This window comes from Hevea brasiliensis, chromosome 12 (assembly GCF_030052815.1).
Source record: "Hevea brasiliensis isolate MT/VB/25A 57/8 chromosome 12, ASM3005281v1, whole genome shotgun sequence".
Taxonomy (NCBI): domain Eukaryota; kingdom Viridiplantae; phylum Streptophyta; class Magnoliopsida; order Malpighiales; family Euphorbiaceae; genus Hevea; species Hevea brasiliensis.
The window spans coordinates 29,955,030-29,979,937 of record NC_079504.1 but is presented as its reverse complement, the minus strand read 5'-3'; the positions used below and the strand labels follow the sequence as shown (position 1 = coordinate 29,979,937).

Here is a 24,908-nt window from a genome sequence, read left to right as displayed (position 1 = left end):
TCATTTTGTAAATAACTTAATGAATTTATGGAATAGAAAATCTTAGGATTAACTATAATATAGTCATAATTGTATATTATTGAGTAAAATTTTTGTTGACAAATCCTACATACTCATGCCATATGTGGTTAATATAATTTCTTTTTTTTTTTTCCCTTTAGTAAAAGGCTGATCATATCATATGATTTAGAAGGGCTAATGATTTAATTTAATTATTAGAAAGTTTCTCTACTACAAATTATAATCTAATCCAAAACTTAGTATGTATAAGAGTAATAATTAATTAAGCTTTAAAGGAAAAATATGTTTATATAAATAATTAATTTAATTGAAAAATATAAAGGAACATATTTATCTTTACACATAATAATAATAATAATAATAATAATAATAATAATAATAATAATTATTATTATTATTATTATTATTATTTACTTAATTAAAATTTTAATTTTAACTAAAGATAAATTTTACTTCGAAAAGTGCATATTAAAATTATGAAAAATGGATAGGAAAAAAATGATATAATAGTTTTATGTTATTATGAATGATAAAAAAATTATGAAAAATTATAGTTATGCCACTGACTGTCTATATATGGGCTTTCTGAGAATTTATAGTTAAAAATTATTTCGTGTATTTGTGTTATGCAGTGTTTGCCAAACTTAAAATCTCTTGATCTTAATTGGTCAAAGCATCTGAAAATAGTCCCTGATTTTTCTATGATGACAAGCCTGGAAGTGATAAACTTTGGTTGTTGTGAGAGTTTGATTGAGATTCCATCATCCATTCAGTGCCTGAAAAGACTCTGTTCTCTTTATCTAAACGGATGCGAAAAGTTGAGAAGTCTTCCACAAATGCCGAGAGGCATAAAATATTTAGAACTCGCTTTTTCTGGAGTGGAAGAGTGGTCTCCGTCATCTATCCAATTTCTTGACAATCTTTTGGTCTTAAATATTGCCCATTGCGAAAACCTTAGAAGTCTTCCAAGAATTATATATTGCAATACTTTTGTGAGAATTCATATCAGTTTCTGCCCAAATCTCATCATGGCTCCGCAGATTATGAAAAGTTCAGAAGTATTGCCCTCATCAAATATTGGTATTTTTGAGTTAAATTTGGAAGGATGTAAAATGCTCAACAGTCTCCCAAACAGCATTTGTGAATTGAAATGTCTTGAGACTCTAAATCTCTCTGGCTGTTCAAATCTAGAGAAACTGCCTCCTTTATATGGTTTATGCTCCTTAAAGAAGCTATATCTAGATGGCACTTCAATGGAAGAATTGCCGTCATCAATTGGTTGTCTCTCTTCACTTGTTATTTTGCATTTGAATGGATGTAAAATGCTCAACGGTCTCCCAAACAACATTTGTGAATTGAAATGTCTTGAGACTCTAAATCTCTCTGGCTGTTCAAATCTAGAGAAACTGCCTCCTTTATATGGTTTATGCTCCTTAAAGAAGCTATATCTAGATGATACTCCAATGGAAGAATTGCCGTCATCAATTGGTTGTCTCTCTTCACTTGTTATTTTGAATTTGAATAGATGTGAAAAGCTTAAGAGTCTCCCAAACAGCATTTGTGAATTGAAACGTCTTGATACTCTACATCTCAGGGGCTGTTCAAATCTAGAGAAATTGCCTCCTTTATATGGTTTATGCTCTTTAAAGGAGCTATATCTAGATGGCATGCACTCGTAAAAATGCCCTTGACATTTTCTGTTTATCATCATTGGAAGTATTGTTTCTAAATGATAATCCAATGGAAGAATTACCGTCATCAATTGGTCGTCTCTCTTCACTTGTTAGTTTGGATTTGCAGAGATGTAAAAAGCTTAAGGGTCTCCCAAACAGCATTTGTGAATTGAAACGTCTTGATACTCTACATCTCAGGGGCTGTTCAAATCTAGAGAAATTGCCTCCTTTATATGGTTTATGCTCTTTAAAGGAGCTATATCTAGATGATACTCCAATGGAAGAATTGCCGTCATCAATTGGTTGTCTCTCTTCACTTGTTATTTTGAATTTGGAGAGATGTAAAAAGCTTAAGAGTCTCCCAAACAGCATTTGTGAATTGAAATGTCTTGTGACTCTACATCTCAGTGGCTGTTCAAATCTAGAGAAATTGCCTCCTTTATATGGTTTATGCTCCTTAAGGGAGCTATATCTGGATGGCACTGCACTCGTAAAAATTACCCTTGACTTTTTCTCTTTATCATCATTGGCAGTATTGTTTCTAAATGATACTTCAATAGAAGAATTGCCGTCATCAATTGGTTATGAATTGAATTTTTGTAATTGCGTAAATTTGGACCAAAGTGTACGTGGCACCATTATGGCAGATGCTGTCCAGAGAATTAAAGAATTAGCCATTGCTAGAAGTTATCCTGGTTTTTTGGTTGGTTTACCCGGAAGCAAAATTCCTGAGTGGTTGAGCTGTGAAGGCCCAGGACATTTAATAGAAACTTCGTTCCCTCCTGGTTGCTTCAATAATATGTTCCTGGGTTTTGTTTTTTGTGCTATTCTAGAATTCAAGGCTCCTGTTTTTCATGGGGAGAGAACCTTAGTATGTCGAAGCCGTTTCAGAAACAATAATGGCTACACAGAGGCCAGTTTTACAAGTGAATATTTCTATTTGGAAAATATCATAGAATCAGATCGTGTGTTCTTTTGGTACGATGGCTATGACATTTCCTTTTTAGATTGGCTCAAACAAAATTGTGACATGAAGAATAAGGCAACATTCCACCTCCCTGATTATTTTAGCTGCGGCCAAATGAGAATGTGCGAAGTGAAAAGGTTTGGGTTCCACTTGTTATATGACAAAGTTGAGCTAAACAAATACAGAGAAGCCAATTTTCTGGAGCAATTCAAAGAAATAACAAATGCTGACAATAAGAGAAGCAGGGAAGACTTCTACTCCAGTGATATCAATGGCAACCAGGAGGTGGAAACGCACCCTAAAAGATTGAGGCAAAATTTCTTTATGGAAGATTACTTTTCAAATGCTCAGGATGGGATTAACTACGACGCTGCTATGGTTCCTTCAAGTTCTTCATGTGAATTTGCTCCCAAATTCTACAAGTTTCTTTGAAATTCGTCCCTACTAATTGTGGAGAACTAAGGATTGCGGCTCTCTTTCCCTGTAAGTCACCTCCATTTTTGTATTTTTACATTCTTTTGATATTTTGACATATGGCAATGTTTTGGCATTCAAACTCTTACGCATCTAATCTAATTAAAATGCTATTAATGATGATTTGAAATTTGAATGAGATTCTTCGGTTTAAATCAAAAAATTAAACCAAATTGATTTTATTTTATTTTATTTTTTCAGCTTAATTATTTTTTCAGTTTTAATTAGAATTTAAAAAAATTTTCGGTATTATGATTTAGATCGGTTATTAAATTAAAAAACTGACCGCAGACACTTCTCCATCTTCGCATACATCTCTAATTCGCATTCTATTTCTTCTTCTTTTGCCCCTATCACCATCAGCGAGCTGCGTTGACATCTTCCAAATCTGGGCATCAACTTTCTGATCTGTCGGATCTCATTTGTTTTGGGCATCAACTTTCTGATTTGGCGAGTCTTACGAGCCCATCTCTCGCGATTTCAGTGGCGTCTTCCAGACTAACTCTACGCCAACCCCGGCCTTCTCCATCTCGCCTGTACGTTTCTAGAGTCGTTTCCGATGCCAACCCTTCTCTATCTCTTGTGATTTTGTTATTTTTGGATGATATTGGTAATTTATTTTGATCTGTAGCGTTGGATTTTCTTTGAAATCTAAAGATTTATATTTGATTTGTTTCTATTCTTGTGATCTGTAATATTGGATTTTATTTTTCCTTTTCGTTTTTCCTTTCTCAAGAACTGCTTCTCTTATACAACATTTTTTTGACTCTCAGCTTCCATTTCTCTTCTTCACTCAACGATTCTGAAGCCCTATGGTTTTAGTAGCCTCCAATTTCTCCCTCTCTTGCACAAACTTAATTAGCGACTATAAGTCTTCCATTTCAGGTGAGTTGCTTTTATGATCTAATGCTGCATATTCTATTTCTAATTTGTAAAATTTGCTTCTCAAAAGAAGTTTGAATCGCTAGTTGCAGAAACTTAGGCATTTGAATCTTGCTTCTATTATTTAAAATCTGCATAATATGTTAACATTTGCTATGTTGTATATGATTGAACCCATATGTCAACGTTACCTTCTTCTGTTGGTGCACCCTCTCCTTCTTGTTTGACCTTTCTTTTTTTTTTTTGTTCCTTCACCTCTTTGAGAGAAATTTACATGATCTCTTTCCAGGCAATTTGTCTACAATTATAAATTTTTTAAAATTTGTAGCTGGCACCAATAACACCTCAATTATTGTCCAAATGTCCATAGTCATAAAATTACGCATTTGGAAGAAAGGAGTTTTATACGTATAGTTGATTCCTTGACTCTGTTCATCCTTGCTCTTCCTATGCGTATGTAGTATTTAAATTTGTGTACGTGCCTGTGCTGTGATGTTTCTTTCTATGTTTGTCCATGTTATTGTTTATCATGTAGATCTCTTCTTACCATTAGAGAATGTTTAGTGTATGTTTATTATGCTTCACCCTCTTCTGTGGAAAATTTTTGGTGGCTGAAAATGAAGAGGAAAAATAAACTCACAAACCCATTTTGATACTTGTTAAGGTTGTTACCTCCTCTAGTAAGTTTCAACATGGTACTTCGTGATTTTTCTCTTTGTGGTTATGCTAGTTGAGTTCGTAGGACCATGAAAATTTTCTAGCACTCTTTCTGAGATTAAGTTGGTAAGTGGGGAAAGAATGAATTGCAAAGTAGAAGCAGCTCCTGGGCATGTGTCACTTTAGAAACAAAAATCTAGTCCTTTGCTTTGTACGCTAGTTAAAGAAAAAACAAGTAAAAAATCTTGGTTTTGTATTTGATGATTTTTTTTTCTTTGATGAAGATTCCAATCCTTTTGCTAGCTATTAAATTATAAACCTTCCTTTAGGCAGCCGTTAAATGATTTTATGTAGCTCTTTCTTTCATCAAAACCAACTTTGAAGGGAGTGTGTGCCTTCTTTTAAGATCTTTGCTTTATTTAGGGTAAGGATCCACAAAAAAAGAAAGAAAAAAAAATTCATATTGCATTTTCTTTTTACTTCCATTTGATTTTTATTGGACTCTTTGAGGACCAATCTCTTATTACTATATTTTAGTGCTCTTGGCCAAATCCATTTGAATCATACCCTCTAGCCATGATTTTTTATTTGATGCATTAATTCAGTGGGATTATGAATTACTCTGTTTATAAAGCTAAAATCATCAACTTCTTAATTAGTAAACCAATTTATTTGATTGCTAAATTTGTGTTCTATTTGTCCTAATTGTGAAGTGATTTATTCCAGAATTTGTTGAATAATTGACATGTGGGATGGAGAAAACTGGTTTTAACACAAGGATGGATGACAAATTTTAATAAATGATTCAATCGTGTAATTCCCGCTGTCAGTTGCAAAACCATGCAATAATTTGCCAAATCTCAGGTTCTGCTTTTTCTGATCACTAATGCTCACCATCATTGTTGTCCCTTTTTTCCCTATGCTGCCCATCAGCGGTGTTGTTTGTTTGTTTGTTTGTTTCTTTGTTTGTTCTTTCCTTTTGGCTTGATTGAGGTCCTTAAAACAATTTCAGTATCACTGCTCCTTATAGTCCTAAAAATAATTTATGGACATTAAAACTTATTGACAAATAATCTTCACACGGATATGGATGGTATGGAGTTCATGGAATGGTATAGGAGAATAAAGATTTTTTTTTAAATGGATTTGGATGGTATGGAGTTCATGACAAACAATGTCCAGATTAATTCAATTATATTATTGTTTATGATAAATAATTTTTTTTCCTAATCATCCCATAATACTAGTGTACCTTAATTAAGATATTTTTAGCTGAGAATTCCGATCATCCATATGCAGTATCATATTTAACAAGAAAAAAAAGATATTTTAATGAATCTAGAGACAATTATTCCATTTCAAATCCAATTTAGCTCTAAAAAGAAATTTAATTAAGATGTATAAATTGTTAAATTTTGGGGGAAAGCACAATATAGTAACCTGTTTTTCATGCTTTTTCAATTCAAGGATTGAAGAAAATTTCATGACAAATCGATTATTGAACTATCGCGTCGTTAACAAATCGAGGGAAAAGGGCTAACGCCATTAAGTGCACTTATGGGTATGGATACAATTGTTTGAATGAATTTTGAACAAAAATTATTATGAAATATTAATTTGCATATTCATATCTGGAGATTTATGTATTTATAGGAGCTTTGGTATCTAGTGTATCCCACACACCTGTAACTAAATTAGTTTCTTCACCTCTTAGCAAAGTGACATAAAGAAATAATTTCACCTTTAATAAAATTTTGATCTTCTAATTTATTGACATCATTAGCATCTGTAATTTATGAAAATGCTCTGCATTTATGATAAACAGTAGCTTCCACCATTCTAAAATCCTTTTTATTCACATTCATATTCAATTTCTTGCATGGATCATGAAATATGTGTATGTATATTCAACTTTTTTAAGCTAAAGTTTCATCTCTAACATGATTTCCTTTCTTGATGGAGTGTACTTAGTTTATGTTTTCAGAAGAAGAATTGTACTGCTGATTCTTTAGCACATTGAAACTTGTGGCATTGAAATTAAGGCTCTTATGTGAAATTGCATTCTGCAGCTCATTGTGTTCAATTCTGGCCTGATCCTCCAAATGAGATATTGAGTTTCCTCACGGCAGATGCAGTGGTAGTGACTCTATGTTAACTCAGGTTTCGAGCCTGTTCGTTTGTCTATAATTGAGTTTCCTCACAGAAGATGCACTCTAATTTGGTCTCTTTGGAAAAACAGGAACGAAGCGCTTTGGAATTCTAATCAGATTACAAGCTCTGCTTCCTCCTTCCTTCATCAGTGATTAGCTGCCCAAGTTAGTGACCATCCATCCTATTTTGACTACTCTTCGACAGTTTCTGTGGCTGATTTGTTGAAATGGCACAAGCCTGCTTCGGGATTCTTGAAATGCAATACAGATGCTTCCTCCTGTCTGCATCATAACAAAATTGAGCAGGTTGGGTTCTCTGTGATTGGAGAGGACAGCTGATTAAGGCTTGCTAAATTGAGCTTCTTGGTCCATCTAATCCGAAAATCACTGAAGCTCTCTCTCTCCAAGAAGCTCTTAGCTTGATTGATGGAAGGGGTATGCATATCGCCTAATTTGTTAACTTATTCAACCTTGATTGAATGCTGATGTTGTTCCTTATCCTGCACTTATGGATGCCCAGTGCAAGAATTGTTAAGTGAAATCTGCTGTGACTTTATTTGATGAGATAACTAAGTAGGGAATCAAGCCTAATGTTGTCACTTATAAGGCAACTCAAGAAAATTACAGTGGCAAGCAGGAAATTTTGTCCATCTTCCATACTTGCAGTTGCGTAAAATGCAGCAATTGTTGTCGTTTTCTATAATAAGATTACTGCCATGTTGTGAATGTTTAAAAATGAGAACATGCAATATTTACACTGTAATTTTGGTGCATTTGCATCTAAGGAAAATTACAGGAAAAGTACTCCTGTAATTTTAATATTATTTTAAGTTCAGAATTAGCAGGGTTAATACTGGTGTATTGTTTTTCGCTCATTGAGAGAAGTGTTGCTTTACTTTTTGTTTTTAGTTTCATTATTGTTCCTTAATGATGATGTGGCTCGTGGTCAATGCTTAATCAAGAAATATAAACAGTCAATGCATAGTGAATAATGGTGAATGGAAGGTCACTGTTCATGTTTCTAAGATTTGATGACCCTCTTGTGGCGTTTCCTTTACTCTCTGTTCGCTCATACCTGGACCGTAAACCATCAGCATCAGAAACAAATCAAGCAGTTTACTATACTCGTATTTCTTGTCAAAAATGACTAGCAGAATTGCAAATACCCTTTTAATGGATCTCTTGTAAAGTTTCTTGTAGCACGTATTTATGGGCAAAAGCAGGTCAAGAATTGAGATTATCAGATTTTTGAAGTGCTAATGTATTTTTTTGCCTGTCACCTTGCTGCCCGCTTTGTATCATGTAGCTTGTTTTAGATACTTCAGAGATATTTAACGTCGAATATGGATATGTTTTGATTTGTGTCTCTCTTGATGCAGTCTCTGGATCTCTCTTATTTTGATTCTATTGTCACTGATTGTAAATTTTCTTCTTAATTAATTCTGCTCTGTTTCTGTTACTTGTAAATCAGTGAACACTGTTGTCCATTGCTTAACACAAATAATTTAGTATTTAGTTTAATCTCCAGAAGTGAGGTCTTGTCACTCACGATTTCTTGCGAAAATTTATCTTAATGCAATTTCCTTTTGTTTAATATATATATATATATATATATATATATATATATATGTATATACCTTTTCTCGTTGGTATTTAAAAGAAGGTAGGAAAAAAAATCTGAAGAAGGTACAAATAAGATAAGGAATGGAACATCAAGAGATAATCAACAACACTGACACTAGAAAGGTCTACAGAATTTATAAACCTATGCTCTGATAACAATAAATGTCACACTTGCGTTCCACTCTATAGAGGTAAAAGTGATAAGGAAAAACTGACAAAGTTTCTCCTAAAATATATCTAATTGGACATATGATGCTGAAAACCTGAAAGAATATGTAAATATATACATATACACATAAAGTGGCTCCATGCCAAATAGATATATCATCTTCATAGACACATGATTTTTTTTCCCTCTGTGGGAACCAAAAAAATATACAAACACAGACTTTAGGTGGGTAGCAGCCTAAACACATAGATAATATATACAGCAATCCAAAATGATCAAAAGTTACAAAAAGAATATGTTGGCCCGACCTTCACTAGACTCTGCAGCTGGTGAAGTGGAAGAAAGGACAATGCTAACAAATGAGGACTACGGATAGAAGGATCACAAAAAAAAATCTGAACTATCAAAATATAAGATGTGAGTATAATTACTCAATGAGCGGATAAATAAATAACAAAGGGGGAATAGACAAGGTTTTGATACTTAATAGTACCAGATGCTATACTAACATATGTTAGCTGAATAAATATCATTTGTTATAATTCACATAACTGAGATAAAATAAAATTTCATGCTGTAAAAAAAATATTGTAGAAATAACTTTGCTAATGATCATAAAATCAGTAATATTCTCATATACTCACAATATATTTCCTATAGAAAATGCTTGCATTTCAGGTGCATATAATAAACTCCAGCAACCTGAGAGTAATGCTGGCATCTTGGGCTCTATGACGACACTACTAATAGCCCAAGAGCAATAAATATGCTGGTCATACACATGTGCATAGCTACCCCCAAAAGGCAACCACCTGATATACGCCCCAAAGGCTATGTGTATATCAAGCGCTGTCCCAAAGACAATATAAATATAAGCTGAGCTAAAATTATATCACCTATCATCAAGGTGTTATCTATTCGGTGCATATATTGAGTGTATTCAGTCATTTACTCAGCTGTGCTTCTAAATCTCATTTCATTTAATAAATAAACACATAATTACCATCATTCATTCCCATTTTTGCATAAAGAAAAAATAACATAGATAAATATACATTGAATAAAAATTATCAGTGTTAAATACTTATCCACTCACCTGTACTAAAAACTAATGAAGCCCAGACCGCTGGAGCACCCCTAGTATCTACAACAGGAGCTGGGTCATCTCCTAAAAGTGTAGGGAAAAGTAATACATTAAGAAAAGGAATTTTAAATCCTGAAGATGAAAGATGTGAGGGTGAAATGCATGATTTATTTATCTAAAATTCAAAAAAAAAAAAATTCGGTGGCATTTCGGTATAAATCGGATGTCTTCTAAAATTCCAAGAACTCAACCAATTCTTCACAAGCCACAACACATTCAACAATAATTTAAAATCCCCCTCCAAGCCCTATATAATACATCCATAATTAATTCCACCCTTTTCTCTCTTAATTTTTTTTTCTATCCTCCTATAATAATAATTTTCTCCTTCTTAACACTTCATACTAAATTTTCTTCCAACAATAACTTTAGAATTCTTGCTCACATAAATATAATCAATATTCATTCATAACTCCAAAATCAACAAATTCTATATTCTAATTTCTTCACTCTCAACCAAATATTTAGGACTTAAAGAACCTAAACTTAATTCTCATAATTGAAAACTAATTCTTGATATTCACCTCTTAAAAATACCTAATATATATGTATATATATTATAGCTTTGAATTTCCTTGAAATTAATCCATAGAAACCCTTACTTCAATATCAATTTTACCACAAATCTTTATCCTAAACTTGCCTCCCTCAATTTCTTTTTCCATAGAAATCACAATTAAATAATAAAGGAAGTTAACTTAAGCTTAATATTTCACAAGAAAAAGAAGAAGAACTTACCTATTAAAACTTAAGTTGTGCTATTGTGGGAAGAAATGAGTTTTAGCTAAGGTTTTTATGGATTTATGGGTGTAATTGAGTGATTTGGATGTAAAAGAAAGGATAAGGAAGAAGTTTGGGTTGAAGATGGAGGGATCAAAGTGAAATTTGGCTATGGAGTGTGTGAATTTCTCCTCCCCTGTTCTACTACCCGACTGCCTTGTTCTGTTCTTTTTTTTTTTTTACACACACACACACATATACATAAAAATACAAATTCTTAGAGTTTTCTTTTTTATGGGCCCTCTAATTTGGTTTCATGGGTTGGGCTACTTGGCTGGGCCTTATAATTCCCTCCTCCTAAAAAAAAATTGTCCTCGAAATTTACATACCTGGTAGCGCAAATAAGTGTGGGTTATGAGCCCGCATATCCTCTTCTCTTTCCCAAGTAGCTTCTTTCTTTGAATGATTGCTCCAACGAATTTTAACAAAAGGAATTGCTTTGTTCCTCAAGACTTTCTCTTCTCTATCAATGACCTCCACTAGTTCTTCCTCATATGTTAGATCTTCTCTCAACTCGATTGGTTGCTTTTGGAGAATATGAGAAGGGTCACTTTTGTATCTTCTTAACATGGATACTTGAAAGACATCATGGATTTGTGATAACTCTGGAGGTAATGCTAAGCGATAAGCAACTGGTATGATCCTCTCTATAATCTCATAAGAACCTATAAACCGAGGACTTAACTTTCCACGCTTACCAAAGCGTACAATTCCCTTCCAAGGAGAAATCTTTAAGAATACCTTATCACTAACATTGTACTCAATATCTCTTCTTTTCAAATCTGCATAACTCTTTTGCCTATCTTGTGCTGCTTTTAACCTACTCTTTATCATTCGGATTTTATCCATAGTTTGCTATACCATTTCTGGACCCTCTAGTTTTCTTTCCATTCCTTTAGTCCAACGCATTGGGGTTCTACATCTCCTTCTATATAATGCCTCACAAGAAGCCATTCCAAGACTAGCATGATAACTATTATTTTAAGCAAACTCTATCAAAGATACATACTTCCCCCAACTTCCTTTAAACTCTATTACACATGCCCTAAGCATGTCTTCTAGAGTCTGAATAGTTCGTTCAGATTAACCGTCTGTTTGTGGATGGAAGGAAGTACTAAACTTCATTTTAGTTCCTAAAGCATTCTACAAACTAGGCCAAAATCGAGATGTAAACCTTGGATCTTTATCTGAAACAATAGAAACTGGAGCACCATGGAGTTTCACAATTTCATTGACATAAATCTCTGCTAAATTATCTAAAGAATAATCCATCCTTACAGGCAAAAAGTGTGTTGATTTCGTTAATCTATCAATTATTACCCAAACGTGGAGTACAAGGTAATCTAGAAACAAAATCCATAGTAATATGCTCCCACTTCCATTCTGGAATAGGAAGTGGCCGCAACTTCCCCGCTGGATACTGATGCTCTGCCTTAACTTGTTAGCATACCAAGCACCTTGAAACAATTTCTGCTATTTCCCTTTTCATACCTGGCCACCAATAATTTTCTCTAAGATCCTGATACATCTTAGTGCTACTCAAACGCATAGAATAGGCAGAATAGTGAGCCTCTTCCATTATCTCTCTTTTTAGGTTTTCCACACTAGGTACACATAACCTGCCATCAAACATTAAAGTCCCATCTTCACTAAGTGAAAAATCTAAACGAGTGTCATTTCTCACCTCATTGATGATCTTGTTTAATTGCTCATCTCGACTTTGAGTTTCTCTAACCCTTTCCACCAATACTGGTCTAACTTTTAGAGTTGCTAACAATGCCCTTGAATTATCCATTGCTAACTTTTCTCTTAGAGATCAAAACTCTAATAATAATGGAAGTCTAATAGTTTTAACATATGCTAAATTACCAAGGGACTTTTGATTAAGGGCATCAGCTACCACATTAGCCTTATCTGGATGATATTCAATGGTGCAATCATAGTCCTTAAGTAATTCGATCCATCTTCTTTGCCTCAAATTCAATTCTTTTTGTGTGAGGAGATATTTTAAGCTCTTATGATTTGTATAAATCTAACAAGTCTCACCATAAAGGTAATGCCTCCATGTGTTCAAAGCAAAAACCACTGTAGCTAAGTTTAGGTCATGAGTAGGATAATTTAATTCATGTGGTCTAAGTTGCCTAAAAGTATAAGCTATTATCTTCCCATGTTGCATCAGAACACAACCTAACCCCTTGCGAGAAGCATCACTATACACAATAAAATCGCCTACTCCCAAAGGTAGAGTAAGAACTGGAGCTGAAGTTAAACATGCCTTAAGCTTCTCAAAACTCTCTTGGCATTCTTTTGTCCATCAAACTTTGCATTCTTTCTAAGCAATTTTGTCAATGGTGCTGCAATGATGGAGAAATCTTGGACAAAACGCCTGTAGTACCTTGCTAATCCCAAGAAACTCCTAACCTCTGTAGCATTAGTCGGAGGATCCCATTTGACTACTGCTTCAATATTCTTAGGATCAACAAATGCTCCCTCTGTTGAAATAACATGTCCTCAGAAGATGACTCTATCAAGCCATAACTCACATTTACTCAACTTGGCATACAATTGCTTGCTTCTTAAAGTTTGTTATACAATCTTCAAATGCTCCTTATGTTCTTCTTTACTATGAGAATACACCAGAATATTATTGATAAATATAATAACAAAATTGTCCAAATAGGGTTTGAACACCCTATTCATGAGGTCCATAAAAGCAGCTGGTGCGTTGGTTAACCTGAAAGGCATAACAAGAAACTCATAATGCCCATAACGAGTTTTGAAAGCTGTCTTTGGTACATTAAACTCCTTGATCTTCAATTGATGATACCCAGACCGCAAATCAATCTTGGAAAACACCTTAGCACCTTAGAGTTGATCGAAGAGATCATCAATACGGGGCAAAGGATACTTATTCTACACCGTGACTCGATTTAACTACCTATAATCGATACATAACCTTAGAGTGCCATCCTTTTTCTTCACAAATAAAACAAGAGCTCCCTAAGGTGATACACTAGGCCTTATAAAGCCCTTATCAACCAATTCTTGATTGTACTTTTAACTTTCTCAATTCTGCTGGAGTCATTCTATATGATGCCATTAAGATAGGGGCTGTACTAGGATTCAAATCAAAGAAGAACTCATCTCCCTATCAGGAGGTAATTCCGGAAGTTCATCAAGGAAAACATTAGGAAACTCACACACAATTGGAATGTCCTCTAACTTAGGCACTTTTAGGCTAGTATCAACCACATAAGCTAGGTACGCTTGATAACCCTTCCTAAGCATCTTCCTGGCAGTCATAGCAGAAATCACAGAGGAAGGAAAAGAACACCTTGCTCCATGAAAGATAAACTTGGGCCCCCTATGGTAATCAAACATCACTGTCTTCTCAAAACAATCTACTACGGTATGGTGACAGGATAACCAATCCATGCCTAGGATAACATCAATATCCTGAAGATGTAAAGGAATCAAGTCTGCTAGTAACTCATGATCACCCAATTTAATAACACAATCCTTGTACACATGCTCACATATAATAGAATTCCCAACTGGTGTACCCATAAATAATCCACAATCTAGAGGTTTCAATTCTCTATTATTATGCATAGAAAATGATTGAGACACAAAGGAATGAGTGGACCCAGGGTCTATAAGAATGCGTGCATCCCTACCAAATATGGTCAACATAATCGTCACAACTTCTAGAGATGTTATTGCCTCCTACTGTGTCATAGCAAAGACTCTGGCTTGAGTGCGAGGCCTACCAAGTTGTGTTGTGGGTTTAGACTGAGCTGATGAAGTTGCCCCTGTAGTCTTACTTTCACTAGGTCTCATTTTTGTTGTAGGTTTACGTCGTGCTAGTGCTGGACCAATCTGTGGATTCTAAGGTGTCATCGATCCATAACCAAAACCACTATCTTTAGTCACAAGTAAAGGGCAATCCCTCTTAAAGTGTCCTGGAGCACCACACTTAAAGCAACCTCGATCAAACCTTCTACACTTCCCATCATGGTACTTACCATAGGTGGCACACTGAGGAAAAGTTCTCTTTTTTCTGTTCAAACCCAAAATTTTCTTTTTGTCCCTGTCTTTGTCTCTGTGCCCCAAAGGAACTACCCATTGACTGTGCCACTGAACCTTGACTAGCTTGAAATCGAGAAGGCTACTATTCTATACTTATATAAGAACCCTGGCCACTACCACCATAATCAGTTCTAGACTAATATGAACTACCCCCTCTTTTAGCTGGTCTCTCCCTGAACCCTTGTGAAGAACTCTGGCCATGCTTCCTACTCATTTTCTGCTCATATTCTTTCTCTTCTTGTCTCACTTTTTCAACGTTCAAAGCTACTTCCACTAATTCATGAAAATTACTACCTCTGAACCAAGTCATGGAAGACCTAATGCCAACATGTAAACCTTGCCTGAACCTATCACATTTAGCTTCTTCAGAAGATAAGATGTTTAAAACAAAACCATAAAGATCCTCAAACTGATCAACATAATCCCTTACTGAGAGACTACCCTTAAATAACCTGAAGAAGGCATCTTGCTTTCCTTTTCTATAACTTTTTATCAGATACCCTTGGCAAAAATCAATCATAAATTTGTCCAAAGTCAAATCAGATCTAATTTTGTGATGTATACCATCAAACCAACTATCTGCCTTACCCTATAACAACCCATGTATATTATCCATCCTATCTGCATTTGCCAATTTCACCAAATCAAATACTTTTATAACTCTTTTCAACCATTTATCTGCAACATCAGCATCAAAAGAACCCTTAGAGTCATAAGCCCCCAAACGTCTAGCATGATCCACTACCTCCCATGGATCTTTCAACTTAGCTGTGACAGCTACTATAACCACTGATAAACCCATTTTATATAGATATTTTTGGGTAGTTTTACATCCATTTTGCCATTTTAGTTTAGTAATTTTATGCTTTTAATGCTTATTTTAGTTTCATTATATTTGATTTTTGGAATTTTAATGTTTTTGATAGGTTTTAATAAGGTTTAAAGGCAAAAAGGTCCATATAGAAGAAATTCAAAGTGATTTGGAAGCTTAAAGTAGTGTGAAAAATGAAGAAAATTTGCTTAAAGGAGAAGACCAGCCGAGACTTTCAAGGGCCTCAACATGCCCCATGTTGAGGGTCATGTAAAGATAAGAGTTAGCCAGTAGGAATTCACATGAGGCATGTAAATTCACACTGGGTCATGTAAACAGAGATTTCGGAATAAAACACGTCGAAAGTTTTATGGACTTTAACATGCCCCGTGTGGTGGGTCGTGTAAACAGAGATTTTGGAGCAAAACACGCCGAAAGTTTCAGGGACTCCCTCATGCCCCATGTAGCTGGTCATGTAGAATCTAAAGGCTCCTCCTCTGAATCAACATAAGGCATGCTGAAAATAACTTGAATCAACATGAGGCATGTGGGATGGCACTGGCAGATTTGCTGACATGGAAAAATTTTCTCTTTTCACACCTTTTGTCTTTATCCCTTTAGAGATTATTTTTAGGGCAAACCTTGAGGGGATATATAAGCATCATATTCTCATTTTTACTATAAGGAGAAAGAGAGAGAAAAATCAAAAGAGAAAGGAAAGAGGGAACCACGCCATTTTTGGAGGAAGAACACCTGCAGAGTGACGTTTTCTAGCTTCCATTTTCAGAGATTTGGATTTTCTTCTTCTGGGTTCTTTTATTTTTAGTTTTATTTTCATGTTTTCTTGCTCTATTTCATATTTTCTACTTGTAAATACAAGCATGAGTGAGTAGATACTTAAGATTTCAGAGTTGGGTGTAATGATTTAAGTTTTATTTGTGGATTTGGACTGGTTTTAACCAGATTTTAGTATATATAAGCTTTGATTCTTATCTTGTGTGCTTATTTACATACCCATTATTGGTACCCTTTGGGTTTTGTTCTTAATCTTAGATTGAAGGACCGAGAGGTGAAAATCTATGATAGATAATCAAGATAATGAACTTAATCACCTAGTGTTAGAAATAAACTAGTGGGTTAAGAGGAATTTCAAGTTGATTAAAATGCTTAAAGGGTTTTGGGTAATTAAACATCGCATGAGAATGGGGTTTAGTTTCCTTTAAAACACTCTTTAGTTTGCTTGAAAGAGAAATTAAAGGAAATCAGAATCAACTTCCTTCAAACTTGTATTTCCCTTAATCTTGGCTTTGCCTATCCAAATCCCAATGAAATTTACTTCATGAACCTCAACTCTGGAATCAATTTTTACCATTAATTAATTAAATCTTTTGTCACTTGCTAAAATTTTAGTAAATTAGTATAGTGCTTAGAATTTTAATTGCTTAATTCATTATAATTTTCTTATTTTTCCAATTTAATTTGCTGCATCTCTTACTCTATTTTCGGCACAAATTATTGATAGCCCAAATAATCGTGACTTTTATAGTTTAGTACTCAAACAACAAATCTCTGTGGGACGATATCTTTTCTTTACTACTTGAACGACCCATATACTTGTGGAGTACGCAATCAAGTTTTTGACGCTGTTGCCGGGGATTTGTTTTGTTTGATATTAGACGATTGATTGTTTGGTTAATTTGGGCATTTTATTTTTTATTTTAATTTCTTTTCTTTATCATTTTACTTTGAGATATTCTTATTTTGGTTTTTTAGGTATATATCTTTTATATGAGAAGAACAAAAAGTGCAAAATTTGATTTAATTTTTGATCCTGAGATTGAAAAGACAGCTAAAGCTTTAAGAGCAGAGTCTAAAAGAAGAAAAGCTGAACTCAGAATTCAAAGACAGCAAAAGCAACATCAAGAGCAACATCAAGAGCAACAAGTGATAGAAGCTATGGCAAACAACAACAACCGATCAATTAAGGATCATGCTTTTCCTAGTTTTGGAGATTTTAGACCGAGTATTACAAGGCCTAGAGTGGAAGCAAACAACTTTGAGTTGAAGCCCTCACTTTGTCAAATGGTTCAATAATCACAGTTTGGGGGAGGTCCTACTGAGAGTCCACATGTGCACCTTGCACATTTTCTTGAGATTAGTGACATGCTGAAGATAAATGGAGTGTCAGATGATGCCATCCGGCTGAGATTATTTCCTTTTTCTTTGAAGGATCGTGCTAGGGAGTGGTTGCATTCATTACCTTCGGGTTCAATAACTACTTGGGATGAGTTGTCACAAGCTTTCTTGGCTCAATACTTTCCTCCTAGCAAGACTGCAAAATTGAGAAATGAATTAACTTCTTTTAGACCAAGGGATGATGAGAGTCTTTATGAAGCTTGGGAGAGATGTAAGGATCTTCAAAGGAGATGTCCACATCATGGAATCCCTAAATGGATGCTAGTTCAACATTTCTACAATGGTGTTTCTCCAGCAATTAGAAGTATAATTGATGCATCTTCAGGAGGTGATCTTATGGAGAAGTCAGAAGATGAAGCTTATTCAGCATTGGATAAAATTGCTTACAACAATTATCAATGGAGCTGTGAAAGAAATGAAATGAAGAAGCCACCAGCTGGTGTATATGAATTAGATGCCATGAGTATGATGCTTTGACGAGAAAAATGGATAAGTTAAGCATGAAGGTTGACTCATCAATTGGACAATCTAGTCATACAGAAGATGTTGGTGTGGGAAATATGCATTGTATCAATGATTTTCCTTCCTATGGGCAAGAGTTTGGAAATGAGCAAGTTGATTTTGTTGGGAATTACAATCAGAAACCAGTTGGTAATCCTTTTTCTGCTACATATAATCCAGCATGGAGGAACCACCCTAACTTTTCTTGGGGAGGTCGACAAGGGCAGCAACAGAATTATCAACAACCTCCTAATTTTCAGCAACAACAGCAGAATTTTCAGCAAAACAGAGTACCACCTGGATTTCCACCACAAAGGAATCAAAATGCACCTATTCCACAACCACCAGTTCAGTCTTCAGACCAAGATTCAATTTTTAAGTCTATGATGGAGAATTTCTTAACTGCTCAACAAAAACAAGGAGAAATGATTCAACAATTAACTTCAAGGATAGACCAGCTTGCCACTCATAACAGGATGTTGGAAAACCAAATAGCTCAACAAGCAAGTTCTTCTAGCAAAGCACAAGGGAAACTTCCAAGTCAACCAGAGAATCCTAGAGAACATTGCAACGCAGTGATCCTAAGGAGTGGGAAAATTGTGGGAGAAGAAGAGAAAGATGAGGTAGAAGAGGAAAAGAAGAAAGAAGATGAAGACAAGAATGAATTCACTTCGAATCATGATGAAGTTAATGAGGAAGCAAACAAGAAGAAGGAAGTTGAAAAAGAAGAAGAGGAAAAGTATGTGCCTCCACCACCATACAAGCCACCATTGCCATATCCTCAGAGGTTTCAGAAAGCAAAGCTAGATAAGCAGTTTGGGAAATTTTTGGAAGTTTTGAAGAAGTTATACATCAACATTCCATTTACAGATGCAATTTCTCAAATGCCCTCATATGCTAAGTTCCTAAAAGAAATTTTGTCAAACAAGAGGAGATTAGACGATTATGAAACTGTGGCATTAACAGAGGAGTGTAGTGCTCTCTTACAGAATAAACTTCTACCAAAATTGAAGGATCCAGGAAGTTTCTCTATTCCATGTCACATTAGAGAGACAAGTATTGAAAAGGCATTGTGTGATCTTGGAGCTAGTGTAAGTTTGATGCCACTCTCCATTTGTGAAAAGTTGAAGGTAGGAGATTTGAAGCCCACCACCATTTCTTTGCAACTAGCTGATAGATCTATCAAATATCCAGTGGGAATTTTGGAGAATGTGCCATTGAAGGTTGGAAAATTTTTTATTCCTGTGGATTTTGTGGTTCTAGAGATGGAGGAGGATGTAAGAACACCCATCATACTTGGAAGACCATTTTTGGCTACTGCAGGAGCTAATATAGATGTAAAGAATGGGAAATTAAAGTTGAAAGTGGGAGAAGAGGAAATAGAATTCAATTTATTCCAAGATTCCAAGGAATCAGCTGTGGTAAATTCTTGCTATAGGGTGGATGTTATAGAAAATGATACTAGAATGGAAGATATTAAGTTGGAGGGAAGTCAAATTACTCTTCATTCTCAGTGTAATCAGCATACAGTGCGAAAGAAAAAGTCTCCTTTGCCACTTCCTTTTGATAAGAATGAAACTCCAAGAGTAAAACTTAAGGCTCCATCTAAACAACTCAAAGCAGAAGGTTCATATCAAGTTTGTAAGAGTAATTTGCAAGGTATGGTTGGGATTCTAAACAAAGCAACAGGTGTTTTCATAGTCAATGGGAAAAAGTTGAAGTACAAATTTATTGCATCACCTGTTGAGAAGGGAGGCAACACTTTCCAATTCCAACCACCATGAACTGAAAAGGGGTCAAGCTAATGACCTTAAATTAGCACTTCTTGGGAGGCAACCCAAGTTTATTTTTAGTAGTTTGTTAATTTTCTTTTTCTTATTTCATCCCTTATAACTCAAATTTTGATATTTGTCTAATTTTTGGTTTGTAGGCAAAATGCAAAGATTGGATGTTTTGGAAATTGCTGCAAAGAAAACCATGTTGCTGATTTAGGGGAAGTTTTCTGTGTTTCTTTTAATTTGTTGGTAAACAGTAAATTTTTTGCCATGATGATGTGTTGCTTGAGCTAGAATGAAATCAGAAAATTTAGTTGAGAGAAATTGATGATAAGGATTAAATTTTGCTCTAGGATTGTGCAATGATGCTTAACATGTTTATATTTAATTTTGGCTTATTTCAGTGTTTTAGCTATGTTTATATGTGTTAGTTTGGCCAATTCAGCTTATTTTAAATTTGTTAATCTTGAAGGGATGATTGCTATAATTTGGAGTTAGTAATATGCTACAAGAAGGAAGGGTAACTGCTGTTTGGGGAAGTATTCTGCACTTTTATCTCATTGTGAATAGTTTTTTTTTTAATGCCAAATTGCTATTAGGTTGAATATACTTTGATGAAATGAGGAAGTTTGGTTGATATATGTGTTTTGAAGTGTTAATTTGGTGGAAATTTAATATAAAGTGTCAAGGTATTGATTTTTGTTATTTTGAGTGTCAAGCATGCATTAAAGATTGAGTTTGCTGCATATTTTTTTCATGTGAACAGTACTTTCTTGACTTTTATTGAATATATTGAATATGCTTTGATGGTATGAGTATATGGGTTGACAATACATGATATTGAGTTAAACTTTTGTGTTTTGAGGTGTGAACTATGGTTGAGATATATTTTGAAGTGTTTTGGAAAATAATTCATACTGATTTGGTTGTTCTTTGGTAGAGTATTTTTAGAATTTTGGGTTTTTAGAGTGAAATCTTGAGTTTTATATCAGGTCTGATAGCATTGAGTATGACATGCCTCATATTAAGGGTTATGCTATCATGTGAGCTATTTGAATTGCTTAAAATTGCAAAATTTTTGAAACCCACCGAAATTTTCAAGGGGCATGACATGCCCCATGTTAGTACCCAGTGTCAGTTGATCAAAGATTCAAAGACAAGACATGCCAATTTACCTTTACTTCAACATGCCTCATGTTACTTAATCAGCACACATGTTCACCTAAAAACCAAAAAAAAATCTAAAATTTTCCAATTCACTTTTCCCTTTTTCACCTCACTCACTTCCATTTAATTTGATATAATTGGGATACTTTTGCACATATTTTCTTCGAGCTACATTGTTCATATTATTTTGAGCTTAATTTTGAATTAATTGTTCTTATTTAGCTTTAATTCCCAATTGTACATATTGTATGAGCTGATTAGTTTATTTACTGTTTGTCCATCTTTGCATTCATTTAAGCCAATGAGGACATTGTCTAATTTGAGTTTGGGGGAGGGCAAAATTTTTGCAAAATTTTTAATCCTTTTTATTTACATTACTTAAATTGCATTTCATTTATACTTAGTTACTTAGTTCACATACACCATACACCTACACCATGTAAATATATACACTTGCATATAGATATCATATAGATTATGTATAGTTTTTATTTCATTTTTTTTATTTAATTTTTGCATTCATTTTAGGAATCATGCATACATAAAAAAATATAAATAAATAAATTTTTACCTAATTCTTAGAAGATTGAGAATCATTTTGAAAAGCAATTGAGCTTACCTCTAGATGGGTTTGATGGATTGAAAGTTCCGGATTGGTATGAGGTTATGAGATTCTTATCTAGGTTTATATCTTCTTAGCCAAGGGCCACCCAATTAATTACATTGAGTTTTGAGTGCTTAAAGAAAACTCTAGAGTAAGAAATAACTAATTGTGTCTCACCAATCCTAGAACAAGCCTTCTAGACCTTTCAAGGCGAAATTTTAGCATTCACTTGAAAAGAGAAATGATTAAGGCATTCTTCGAATTTTAAATCCACATTTTTAACCTTAACCAACCTCACTTTAAATTTTCCCTTTGAAACCAATTTGAGCCTTTATTTATACCCCTTATTTTCGTGGCACCCATAATTTACCTAGCCATAAACCTAAACACTTACCTACCCTTCATGAGAATAATTTGTTTAAGTGATAGTTACATTTAAAAAAAAATGGTATATAACAATCAAGTGGGAGAAGTATTAACGTAAAATTGGCTAGCAATCATATCATGTTGCGAAAAAAATTATTTACTACCCAAGTATATAAAGAAATGAGTTTGGGAGTAGATTAAAAAGGGATAATTACAATACAAAATTCAATGTTATTTATGTAGTCCCTACAAGAGTTGTAAAAATTGTATGCTAGCATTGGTGATTTATTGTAAAGTTCTTCCTCTCATTTCATTCTTAACAAAAAAAAAAAATAATAATAATAATAATAAAAGAAAAGTGTATCTTGATCTTTTTAATAATTTAATTATTCTCATATTTTGCTTCCCTTTTACCTTTTTTGTTAACCACATTATTACTCCTTAGCCCCATTACATCCATTAAAAGTCCTTTTGATCTCTTGATTGTGTTTTGCTACATTAGAGGAGATTGGATTAGTTGGTTTGCCTATGAGATTGGCACATTATTTATCCATTTAAACTATTTTCATCATCATTTGAGACGCTTTAGTTTATGGATTGTTTTAGAGCCTATTTTAGCATGATTTCTCTATGTAATTGATTGGATTGGGTTTGATGCAATGAATAATTGACCAAAGGCTAAGCGGTGATAACTTTAGTGAGAATTAAATTCCTTATATCTTGAAGGTGGGTATATGGTTTGTTGGTGGCTAGAGGTAAGTTTGAAAGCTTGAATGAGTGATTTTCATGAATCTAAGAAAAAGGTACCCCAATTGCATATAATTGTTTTTAATTTGCTTGAGGACAAGCAAAGATTTGAGTTTGGGGGAATTTGATAAACCCATTTTATATAGATATTTTAGGGTAGTTTTGCATCCATTTTGCCTTTTTAGTTTAGTAATTTTGTGCTTTTCATGCTTATTTTAGTAATTTGTTAATTTTAGTTTCATTATATTTGATTTTTGGAATTTTAATGTTTTTGATAGGTTTTAATAAGGTTTAAAGACAAAAAGGTCCATATAAAAGAAATTCAAAGTGATTTGGAAGCTTAAAGTAGCGTGAAAAATGAAGATAATTCATTTAAAAGAGAAGACCAGTCGAGACTTTCAAGGGCCTCAACATGCCCCATGTTGAGAATCATGTGAAGATAAGAGTTAGCCAACAGAAATCCACATGAGGCATGTAAATTCACACTGGGTTGTGTAAACAGAGATTTTGGAACAAAACACATTGAAAGTTTCATGGACTTTAACATGCCCTGTGCGACGGGTCGTGTAAACAGAGATTTTGGAGCAAAACACGCCGAAAGTTTCAGGGACTCCCACATGCCCCGTGTAGCTAGTCGTGCAGAATCTAAAGGCTCCTCCTCTGAATCAACATGAGGCATGTTGAAAATAACTTGAATCAACATGAGGCATGTGGGATGGCGCTGGCAGATTTGCTGACATGGAAAAATTTTCTCTTTTCACACCTTTTGTCTTTATCCCTTTAGAGACTATTTTTAGGGCAAACCTTGAGGGGATATATAAGCATCATATGTTCATTTTTACCATAAGGAGAAAGAGAGAAAAATCAAAAGAGAAAGGAAAGAGGGAACCACGCCATTTTTGGAGGAAGAACACCTGCAGAGTGACGTTTTCCAGCTTCCATTTTTAGAGATTTGGATTTTCTTCTTCTGGGTTCTTTTATTTTTAGTTTTATTTTCATGTTTTCTTGCTCTATTTCATATTTTCTACTTGTAAATACAAGCATGAGTGAGTAGATACTTAAGATTTCAGAGTTGGGTGTAATGATTTAAGTTTTATTTGTGGATTTGGACTGGTTTTAACTAGATTTTAGTATATATAAGCTTTGATTCTTATCTTGTGTGCTTATTTACATATCCATTGTTGGTACTCTTTGGGTTTTGTTCTTAATCTTAGATTAAAGGACCGAGAGGTGAAAATCTATGATAGATAATCAAGATAATGAACTTAATCACCTAGTGTTAGAAATAAACTAGTGGGTTAAGAGGAATTTCAAGTTGATTAAAATGCTTAAAGGGTTTTGGGTAATTAAACATCGCATGAGAATGGGGTTTAGTTTCCTTTAAAACACTCTTTAGTTTGCTTGAAAGAGAAATTAAAGGAAATTAGAATCAACTTCCTTCAAACTTGTATTTCCCTTAATCTTGGCTTTGCCTATCCAAATCCCAATGAAATTTACTTCATGAACCTCAACTCTGGAATCAATTTTTACCATTAATTAATTAAATCTTTTGTCACTTGCTGAAATTTTAGTAAATTAGTATAGTGCTTAGAATTTTAATTGCTTAATTCATTATAATTTCCTTATTTTTCCAATTTAATTTGTTGCATCTCTTACTCTATTTTTGGCACAAATTATCGATAGCCCAAATAATCGTGACTTTTATAGTTTGGTACTCAAACAACAAATCTCTATGGGATGATATCTTTTCTTTACTACTTGAATGACCCGTATACTTACGGAGTACGCAATCAACTACCTGTGCCACAAATGCACCAAGATCTGTATTCAACTGAAAAGGAATAGCTGGTGCTTCAGGTGGAATAGGAGGTGCATCTGTAGGTGCAATAAGTGGTGCACCTACAAGTGGAACAGGCGGTGACACTGTAGCTACAGATGGAACAGGTGGTGGTGGTGCAGCTAGATATGCCCCTGATACTACATCGTGAGAAACAGTAACATCGTGTTCATCTCTACCCTCAGGTAGCTCTTGGTCTGCCATGTAACATCCTCACTTTAGCTAGTCCGTACAGTCTACTGTTCAGGTGACCAATGTCAGTCCAGGCATCTAGA

At 34.3% G+C, this 24,908-nt stretch overlaps 4 protein-coding genes and 1 non-coding gene across 5 annotated transcripts; 2 read left to right on the top strand and 3 right to left on the bottom strand.

The window, feature by feature from the left end:
• Window positions 1-725: 725 nt before the first annotated feature.
• Window positions 726-1,700, top strand: LOC131171171 (disease resistance-like protein CSA1). Its single transcript, XM_058130642.1, has one exon. It carries the CDS (start codon window positions 726-728, stop codon window positions 1,698-1,700), a length of 975 nt encoding a protein of 324 aa, XP_057986625.1.
• Window positions 1,701-1,761: 61 nt separating this feature from the next.
• On the top strand, window positions 1,762-7,675 carry LOC131171170 (disease resistance-like protein CSA1). Its single transcript, XM_058130641.1, has 5 exons — window positions 1,762-3,144; window positions 3,499-3,671; window positions 3,909-4,020; window positions 6,744-6,834; window positions 6,914-7,675. The coding sequence occupies exon 1, from the start codon at window positions 1,762-1,764 to the stop codon at window positions 3,091-3,093; it is 1,332 nt and encodes a 443-aa protein (XP_057986624.1). The 3' UTR covers window positions 3,094-3,144; window positions 3,499-3,671; window positions 3,909-4,020; window positions 6,744-6,834; window positions 6,914-7,675.
• Window positions 7,676-7,781: 106 nt separating this feature from the next.
• LOC131171169 (uncharacterized) lies at window positions 7,782-11,389 on the bottom strand. The gene is made up of 4 exons (XM_058130640.1): window positions 10,870-11,389; window positions 9,713-9,784; window positions 9,261-9,465; window positions 7,782-7,899 (listed from the first exon to the last, which is right to left on the bottom strand). The coding sequence occupies exons 1-4, from the start codon at window positions 11,387-11,389 to the stop codon at window positions 7,782-7,784; spliced, it is 915 nt and encodes a 304-aa protein (XP_057986623.1).
• A 6-nt stretch (window positions 11,390-11,395) lies between these two features.
• On the bottom strand, window positions 11,396-12,335 carry LOC131171168 (uncharacterized). Its single transcript, XM_058130639.1, has 3 exons — window positions 11,998-12,335; window positions 11,715-11,846; window positions 11,396-11,513 (listed from the first exon to the last, which is right to left on the bottom strand). The coding sequence occupies exons 1-3, from the start codon at window positions 12,333-12,335 to the stop codon at window positions 11,396-11,398; spliced, it is 588 nt and encodes a 195-aa protein (XP_057986622.1).
• Window positions 12,336-17,777: 5,442 nt separating this feature from the next.
• On the bottom strand, window positions 17,778-17,884 carry LOC131171684 (small nucleolar RNA R71). Its single transcript, XR_009142342.1, has one exon. It is a non-coding gene; the product is annotated as a small nucleolar RNA R71 (small nucleolar RNA).
• Window positions 17,885-24,908: the final 7,024 nt, after the last annotated feature.